Source organism: Mastomys coucha, unplaced genomic scaffold, assembly GCF_008632895.1.
Source record: "Mastomys coucha isolate ucsf_1 unplaced genomic scaffold, UCSF_Mcou_1 pScaffold21, whole genome shotgun sequence".
Taxonomy (NCBI): Eukaryota; Metazoa; Chordata; class Mammalia; order Rodentia; family Muridae; genus Mastomys; species Mastomys coucha.
In genome coordinates this window covers 16,094,870-16,104,359 of record NW_022196904.1, presented here as the reverse complement: position 1 = coordinate 16,104,359, position 9,490 = coordinate 16,094,870, and the positions used below count along the sequence as shown (strand labels likewise).

Genomic DNA, 9,490 nt, shown 5'->3' with positions numbered 1-9,490 from the left:
ACGTGGAAAAGTACCACCATCAGACGTGAGACGCGTGGACAGACAGGAGGACGCGATGAGGGATGGGTCATTGGGGTGGGGGAAGGCATGAGAACATAGAGAGGGCTGCAATGTGAGGTTGATGTGACATTAAGGAAAAGACCTGTGGGCGGGAAACTGAGGCTAGGGGCCTGGGTCCCAGCTTGAGCACCGGACTATATACCTGGGAGGCTTTGAGATGAGATAATGACCACAGAAGTGGCCCCAGCTTTGAGCCTCGTAGCCCACATCCGTAATCTCAGCATAGGCAGGGAATGTTTGGGGGCCAACCTAGGCTACATAGCTACATAGTGTGTCTGTCTCTTAAATAAGAAAACTTGACAAGTAATGAGTAATTTAGAATAATCCCTTTCTAGGGCCCCTCACTTTATTTGGGCAAAAACTGAGGTGTGGTGCTGGCTTGACTTGATTAAGGTCACACAACTGGGTGGGGGGTGGGTCCCAGGAAGGCCATCTGGCTCTGGCTCTGACTCATGCCTTGGACTTCCACTGTTCTGAATAGCGCCCCCCCTTTCTGCCACAATTTAGTATGGTAAGGATCCTCACCTGCAGAAGTTCACAGGTATGCGTGTATGTATGTGAATGTGTGTGTATATGTATGAGTGTATGTATGTGTGTGTATAAATGGGTGTCTGTGTATGTATGCATGTGTATGTATGCATGTGAATGTATGTGTGTGTGAGTGTATGTATATGTAGTATGTATGTGAGTGCATGTATGTGTATGTGTGCGTCCTGGTCGTCTTTGTCATACTGCTCTTTCCCTTTCTTAGTGTCGTTTTGATGTCTCTCCGCTGTTCTGTGACTGGTGTCTTCTAGCATATTAGTGCGTGCTTCTGTATCTTGGTCACTGTCTGCCACTTGTCATTGTGTCTGTCACTGGGCACCTTTATGTGTCACTCTTCTGTGTGTCACGTTATGTGTCTCTGTCCCTCCGGCTTGCACATCTGCCTATATTGGTCACTGTGCGTCACTGTGTCTGTCCACGAATGTGTCACCATCTACCCTGGTGCCAGTGTGTGTGTTACTCACCACTCAGGCCACAGGTGGGCGTGTCGGGCCCACCGGTGCCAGGACTGCGGCCCAGCCCAGCCTACCCTGGCTGCTGTGGTCCAGGCTGGACGCCTGTTTGCCCTGCCTGCCTCAGGTAAACAGGAGGATCCGGAGGCCCAGGGCACCTCCCTCACCTCTGCTCCCTTCTCTTAGGGCTGCTCCCAGCCCAGCTGGATCACAGCCCACTGACATACCCCCAGCCACCCTGGACTCACAGACCCAGTCTTGGCCTCAGCCTGGTCTGTCCCTTTATCTCTGTTTGTCTGTCAGTCTCTATGTCTGTCAGTCTGCCTGTCTGTCTCTCTCTTTGGGGTAGTGGCTCTCAACCTTTCTAATGCTGCAACCCCTTATACCGCGGTGACCCCCAACCATAATAAAATAATTTCAATGTTACTTCATTAAGTTTACTACTGTCATGTAAAGGTCTGATATTTAGATGCAGATGTTGTAATGGAAATATCTCATGTGCAGATGACCTTAGGTGGCTCCTGTGAAAGGGTCATTCGACTCCCCAATGGGTCACAGCCCCTAGGTTGAGAACCATTGCTCTAGGATCTCACGTAGCCTATGCTAGCCTCCAGTTCCCTCTCTAGCCCAGGATGGCCTTGGATGACCCGTTCTCCTGTTTGTACCTCTATATTGCTGCCATTACTGGCATGAGCCACCATGCCCAGCTCATGAGGTGTTGTATATTGAACCCAGCGCTTCTTGCATACTAGACAAACACTCTGCCAAGGGACCTATGTGCCTAGCCCTAGCCTGTTTTTGGTTTTGGTTTTTTGTTTGTTTGTTTTTTCGAGACAGGGTTTCTCTGTGTAGCCCTGTCTGTCCTAGAACTCACTCTGTGGACCAGGCTGGCCTCGAACTCAGAAATCCGCCTGCCTCTGCCTCCCAAGTGCTGGGATTAAAGGCGTGTGCCACCACCGCCCGGCTGTTTTTGTTTTTAACTTCATCTGTTTTAGTAGAGTTGGGGGTGAGAGGCTCTTTGGGTTTTTTTCAGATATATAGTTCAGGCTGGTCTCAAACTCACTTGGTGGCCAAGAATGACTCCGAGCTCAATCCTCCTAACTGCACCTCCCAGGTGCTGGGGTGACAGGCCACCACACCCGTGCTCCCCGTAGTTATTAATCTCTTGGTATCTTTCTGTACCTACTTCCTTCTGCCTGCATTTCTGCGGCTCTGACTTTCCCTGCCATCTCTTGATTCTGTTGTCCGTCTTCCTCCATCCTTCCCTTCTTGCCAGCCCAGTTTGTTTCTCAGGTGTGTCTACAACTTCAGAATCACTTTATCGCACCATTTCCCAACTCTGGGCTCTCAAGCTGTTTTTCACCATGGAAGCTTCTCCTACCTTCTCGGTTGGTTCAAGTCTTGGCCACAGTGGCAGACTGTGCTGTGCCTTGCCCTTCGGGGACATCTCGGGCCCCCAGCTTCTGCCCCAGCCCGCTGGTATATATAAAAAGGTATATGCACATCTTATTTATATCTGTATGGGGGCAGGAGGGGCAGACACTGGGGCCTTTGTGTAGTTGAAGCCCGCCGCCTGCCTGCTCGACACTCCTCTTTTCGTTCCTGCTGCCCGCCTCTATTCACTGACACCCCACACACACAAAGGTTCCTGTGGGGGCCTGCCAGCTTCCTCTGCCCAAGGTGTGAGTGGGCAGGGCATGGGCAGGCATACAGGGGGACCTAGAATCCTTTTTCCATGGCCTGGGAGGCTCTCCCGGTGGAGACAGTTGTGGGACAGGACTTCTCCACATTGCTGTCTGTCTGCATCTGTTGTCCCTGGTTGTCCTAAGATCCTTAGGTGGCCTCTCCCCATAGGGGTCTGATCTGCCTGTCCATCTACTTGCTCTGGCTCATTGATGCTTTGGTGAGGAAGCCAGCAGGTTACTGCCTCAGGACCTTTGCACATGTGAGCCACACTCATCTCTCTTGACATGCTCCTTTCTTTCCTTTGGTTCTCAGCGAACCCTTTCTAAAATAGCAACATGCAGTCCCTTTGCCCGCCTCTCTTTCCTTATGACTTGAGGTCTTGTGGCTGCCATGGTTTAAGGGTCTGTGTCTCTCATTTGAGCAGTCGTTTTCTGGGAACAGAGGCTGCATTCACAACTCTATAAACTGTAGCATCTGACCGTGGACTTGTCACCCCTTGGTGGAGGAGACATTTTTACTGAGGGTTAAGGATCCTGCTTATTTGTGCATCCCTTAAACTAGCCCTAGGCTGGGTGATGCTAAGGGTACAGTGTAGCACCCCCAGCCTTCAACTCAGCGGCTCACAGCGCAGTAGTGAGGCAGACATTAAATCTTCCTTTGCCCTCACCTGCTTTCTTTTTTTCTCTACCTTTGTTTGCTTTCTGAGATGAGCTGTTCCCATGCAGCCCAGTCCATCCTGGAACTTGTGTCCATTTTCCTGGTGTTTGTGGGGCTGGAGAGATGGCTTAGGGGTTAAGAGCACTAGCTGCTCTTCCAGAGGGCCGAGAGGTTCAGTTCCCAGCACCCACATGGCAAGGGATCTGACGACATCATCACACATACATGTAGGTAAAAGAGCAATGGACATAAAATAAATTTCTAAAAAAGCTTTTGTGGTGTTGGGAATGGAATCCATGGCCTTCCAGATGCATAGGCAAGGGCTCTACCACTGAGCCATGCACCCCACCCCTCCCCCAGCTCTTTACTGGTGGATCTTAGGCAAACCCTCTGCCACTGAGTCACACACTCAGGCCTTCATTAACCTCTAGGCAAGGGCTCTACCACTGAGCCCCACTCCCAGCCCTCACCAACTGGCCTCTTGCTCCTCTTCCCTACTTCTGTGTTTCCCCACATTTTTCATGATGTCTCTGCAGCATATTCCTTAGTCTTTCTGCCTACTCTCTGATCCCAAATCCTTCCACCCTAACCCCACCTAGGCACTGGGGAAAGGGGAACTGACCTAGGCCCCCCCCCCCCAACACCCACACACAGGTCAGGCTGTCTGTTCTGTTAATAGTTAACCCAACCTCTATCTAAAACACACAGCAGCCAGGCTGGGGGTGACTCCCCTGCACCCCCCCACCCCCACCTACCAGCTGCTCTTAAAGGACCAGGTGTCTTCCACAGCTGTGAGCCCTTCCTAGAGCACGGTGGCCAGGTGTGAGGAGGCCTCTTTCCCTGAGGATTTAGGGGGAGGGGGAGAAAGGGTGCTTGGGTCTGCAGCCCTGGATCAATCGGGGAAGACTTCTGAAGGAGGGGTGCTCTATCCAGCACCACCCCTGCTCCTGTTTATCACCTGGTGTATTTAATCAGGGATAGTTTTCCCAGCCCTGCCCTGAGCCTAGGCTGGGGGGTGCTGGGCTTAGGTTGCCTGAGCACATACATGCTCACTACTGGGGTGGGGGGAACATTACTCAGGATCCTGCAGGAAGCTGGGGTGCTATGTGTCTTCAGGTGAATGAGGGGCCCACGGGTAGTGAGGAGACACCTAGGAAGATCAGGAACGCCCTGGGTCTCAGAGCTGAGTGCCCTGGCCCTAGGAAGATCAGGAACGCCCTGGGTCTCAGAGCTGAGTGCCCTGGCCCTCACAGAGCACTGTCCTGTTGGCTTAGCATTGCATCCCTTCCCAGAATCTCTATGTCAGGGTCTCAGGTGAGGGCCAAAATGTGATTCCTGGGGCCGCCCCCTCCTTTTAACCCCTGTTTTGCCATGGCCTGCCCAGGCCTCAGACCCCGCCCCATGACGCCAGCGAGCAGGAAATCCTGGTTAATGATCAGTCACCCAGGACAGGTGCGGGACAAGGCCGTGCACACATCAGAAGCAGCCGCGGCGGGTGGGTGCCTTTTACTTAGCTCCTAAGTGTTTTAGGGTGATAGCCACTGTCCCCAGATAAAGGACAGGCGCCCAGTTCAGGTTTCTCAGGTGTGCCCATCTCTCGGGCACTATATGAAGTAAGAAGGCATCATCCTGCTTCCATATACGATTACCCAGGAAGGTTCAACTCTTTCCATGGACAGTTCCCCTAGAGACATCTTCAAGTAAACTACCTCTAGAAAGCCTCCCACTTCCTTTCCCTCCTCTGATGTCCCTGCATTCAGAATGCCAGCTGTAGTGCAAACCTATTCCCAAGTTTGTGATCGCCGTGCAGGAGCCGAACCCGTCAGAATCTCAGTACCAATCGTCTGCAAAACCGGCCTCCACTACACCTTTAATCAGAGCACAGCAAATGTACACTACTACAAACAGCCACCCACTGGACAAAAGGCACCACCTAGTGGTCACAAGGCAGAAGTCCTCTCTGTTGCAGGATAAGTCCAATCCCGAAGGGGGCGCAGCATCTCATAAAACTAAAGGGACCAAGAAGGGGGAAAAAGAACAACCCATCTGTCAGTTTATTGAAGGAGGAAAAGGGTGGGAGAGGGGGACAATAAAATGCTTCTGCTTCTTTATAAAGAGCGAGTTCTCAGGAGGTCCCTTCTCAAGGACAAGCGGGGTACCTCACCCAACTACCAACAGCAGGAAAGCCAAGCCAAGAAAGAAAGAAAGGAGGGGCCCAGGAACTCCAAACACCCGCTCTGACAGGAGCCACAAGCTCTCTCCCCCCACCCACAATGTATCTACCCCAGGGGACCCATCTGGGCAGAAGAAAAGGGTATATACATAGGTTAGGGTGGTACTGGGTTGGGTGGGGTAGGGAATAATTTATCCGCAGTTGCGGTGGATGGTTAAGGGGGAGGGGAATGTGGCCTGATGGCAGTGGCAGCCTAGGGGTCCCTTTCTTTCTTGACCTTGATGTCACCAGCAAGAATAGTAGCGATCTCACCCTGCATGAAGGCCCAGGGGACAGAGGAACCCACCAGTGGACACTTGTCTCCACTGGGGCAGTACACCTCTCCTGCTGGGCCCTGGGCCTTGATGAACTCTCGGGAGCAAGGGAAGCAGAACTTGTGTCCGGGTACCGAGGGACACTGCACGAAGTGGGTATCTTCCAGCCTTTCTCTGCACAGGGTACAGCACAAGGGGGCTCCAGGGGTCGCCCCTGTGCCGCTACCACCCCCACTGACAGCTTCAGCCCCAGCCGTGGGACTGACTTCTGCCTCTCCATTGCGGGCCACGAGACGATGCTGGGTTGGTGGTTGGGTCGTGGAGGAAGCTGCGGGGCTAGCACCCCCTGCGCGGACAGAGCCTCCACCCCCACCAGGGTCCTTGGGTGAGTGGCCCAGAGCCTCAGCTACATTCTTGAGGGCAGCAATAGGTGAGGGCACACCAGGGGTCTCTGCGGAGTATGGACCGCCTGGTGCCACCCAGTGCCGCTGTTGCTGCTCCTCCGTGGTCATCTTCCCAGCTGTCTCACCCTCGGGCTCAGGGGATGCTTTGCGACGGCGTGGGGTGGGCGCCAGGTTCCGGGATGGGGCTCTCGGAGGTGGGCCACACAGAGCAGCAGGGGCTGGTTCTGGGTACTGCTGGGGCAGGGCCTCCGCAGGAGCTGGCTCTCGGAAGCTTCGGACCCCATCCGTAAGCAGCTCTCCTAACTGGCGCCATTCCCCTGAGCCGTGGCGGCGTTCATACTCGAGGTACTTGAAGCCCGATGAGGCCAGGGCCTTCCCCGGCTCTCGAAGAGCATCATGAAACATCTGCCGAGCCACTGCAAGGACCCCCGCGTACACATTGCCAGAACCACAGGGGTATTCGGTGAAGAGCTTCAGCTCGAACTCATAGCCAGGAGGGCGGGCGGTGGCATCAAAGGCGAACACCCGTCCCACCAGCCCGTGGTCCTTCTTGAATCGGACATTGAAAGGGGCACAGGCGGACAGCGCCAGTAGCTGTTCCCTCACAGCCTTGGGACGCCCATGCCACTCCTCTGCCCGGCCCCTCATGGCCTCGTTCAGTTCTGCCAAACAGTCCGCATTCCTCTGCTGCTTCTCCTTCTCGAAATCGGAGCCGAAAAGTGGCCGAGCGGGGCTCAAGCCAGGTGCCAGCGTCAGAGCTCGGCCTCCGAGGCCAGACACTGCAGCTGCCAGCAGCCCGGGGGGCATCAAGCTGGGGATGGAGCCAAGCAAAGCCCTGCGTGCCCCTTCCGCCACGGCCTCCTCGCGGCCCAGCCCGTTAGCCAAGCGGGACCCCAGGGTGTACTCCAAAGCCGGTGAAGGCAGCGCCAGGCGGCTGGATGAAGTAGCCCTGTCATAGCGGTCCGGGCCTGAGACGCTACCTCCGGTCCCCGATGGCTGCGCCTGGGCCTGCGGGGGTGGCAACTGGGAGCCCTGGGAGCCCGTGGAGGCTAGGTCCTTGGAGGTCGGGTGCTTGAGGGCCGGGGGTCCGGGCGAGCGGCCCTCGGGGAGCACGTGGCTGCGCTTGAGCTGGCGGGCGGCGTCGATGAGCAGCTCGATGCGGTCCGCGCCCTCGAAATTCACGCACCCGCGGCACACAGCCTCGCTGAAGTCCCACACCATGGCCCACGGCATCTTGGGCAGGTCGCACAGGTAGCACCACTGGCGGCGGGACGCTTGCACGGACGCCATGGCGCCCCCCGGAACGCCGCCAGGTGCCCCCGCTGTGCACCCGCCGCCCACGTTCGCTCGGCCGGGCCCGGGGACGGGCGCGCGAGCCGCTCAGTCCGGCCTCCGGCTCGGCCTCCCCGCCGGATTCAGGTCCGGCCCCCCTTCCCCGCCCCCTGGGCCCTCAGCCTTTTTTTTTTTTTTTTTCCCTCTCACTCCCGCCTCCGGTGGAAAAGGCAAGCCGCGAGCACGCACGTCGGCGCCCCCGTCCGGTCCGCGCCGTGAGCCCAGATGCACAGCTCCAGCTCCTCGATGGGCCTCGGGCGCCGCCGCCCCAGGCTCCCGCCGCTCTGCTCGCGCCGCCGACGCCGCTGCAACGGCCGCCGTCGCCTCCACCTCCTTCTTCTGCCCCAGAGGCCGCTTCGCAGGGAAAGTTACATAACGCGCGGGCAAAGCCTTCTGGGAAATGTAGTCCCGTCGGGGCTGCTCCTTAAAGGGGACTGGGCAGAAAGCGGTGGCGGGAAAAGAGGGCGCGCGCGGGTCTCTGTGTGCTTGGTTCTCACTGAGCCTCGCCGAGAAGTCGGGGTTCGCACACAGGGTCCAGGGAATGGGTAATATTTTTATAAATGCGCTGGGTGGACAAGTTGCTGGGGATGCAATCCCCCCCTTCTTTCTTGAGACTTGGATTTATTTTTTTAGCTCAGGTTGGCCTAGAAGGCTAGCTTCTGTAGCCTAGGCTGGCCTCAGACTTGCCGCAATCTCCCTGCTTCAGCCTCCTTGGAGGGTTTACAGGACCGAGACCATACCCAGAACCCGGAAAGCAATTTCTGCTCCGATTTGCTGAGCAGTTTTAGAAAAGAGTCTTGCCCTCTCTTAGAATCCCGCCCCTTCAAGAAGGGCCAATAACCTGTTAGGAAGGCAGCAGCTTTTTGGGATGGGGCGGAGAAGCTCTGATTGGACGGTTTCAAGGGGTTGGCTTCTGGCAACTCTTGGGAGATTGGTGTCTACTTAGCAGTTTGTCCTCCCCCAGTGTCTTAGGTACTAGCCTTAAGGGCGGCCCAGAGGCTAGGCTACAGAATGAGACGACTGTAGGCTTCCGAGCCAGGCGCCTGCCTTAGTTTCCTCATCTGCTAAACAATGTTCACTGAGCCTTCCAATTCTGTTCCAGCTGTGCACGCATTTGGTCTCTAAAGGGTTACACAGTTGGCTTCTCGGTACACCCCCAATTTCACTACAATTCCCAAAATGCTCTGCGAGATGAACGCACTGACGTACTTCCTCTGCTTGGAAGGTTGGGGGAGGCCTTCCCGATTCTTGCCCCCCCAAGCAGGGAATTTCGCCCCCCCGGGGGGGGTTGGGGTAGGGGGTTCTTATTATTCTTAAGATTTGGAATGAAGGAGCCAAGAGGAGACTGCTGGAAAGGGCAACCCCAAACCTCCAAGTGCTCAATGGCCTGGTGGGCCCAATCTGGCTGTGGTCACTCCATGTTCTTAGCTTTTTTGGAGGGGTGGGGGGCGCGAGGAGAAGCGGGGTACGTCTCCAGGTCCCAGCTCATATCAGCCCTTTCCCCTCACTTGGCCTGGATCCCCGCTGGTTCTCTCAATTTTTTTTCCCCCTGAACATTTTCTTTGCATTCTTCCAGGTTTCCACTTAGTGGAGGCTTGGCGTTTTTTTTCTCACCCCCACCCCAGAGTAGTCACAGCATCCCTGGCTTTCTATTTCAGCATTACAATTTTACCTACCACCTGCATTACTATTTTAACACTTCTCCCTTAAACAAATGGCCTATTTTTGTCGTTTCCTGGGAGATACTATGTTCACAACCATTGGTTTCGTGTACTACTGTTTATTTACTTTCTCTTGCTTATTCGTGGTGCTGGGATGGAATCCAGGGCCTTATGCTAAACGCTCTACTGCTGAGATGTACTACCA

The 9,490-nt window shown here is 55.4% G+C and overlaps 1 protein-coding gene across 1 annotated transcript; it reads right to left on the bottom strand.

The window, feature by feature from the left end:
- Nucleotides 1-5,246: 5,246 nt before the first annotated feature.
- Irf2bp1 (interferon regulatory factor 2 binding protein 1) lies at nt 5,247-7,974 on the bottom strand. The gene has a single exon (XM_031385509.1). The coding sequence runs from the start codon at nt 7,580-7,582 to the stop codon at nt 5,828-5,830; it is 1,755 nt and encodes a 584-aa protein (XP_031241369.1). The 5' UTR covers nt 7,583-7,974; the 3' UTR covers nt 5,247-5,827.
- Nucleotides 7,975-9,490: the final 1,516 nt, after the last annotated feature.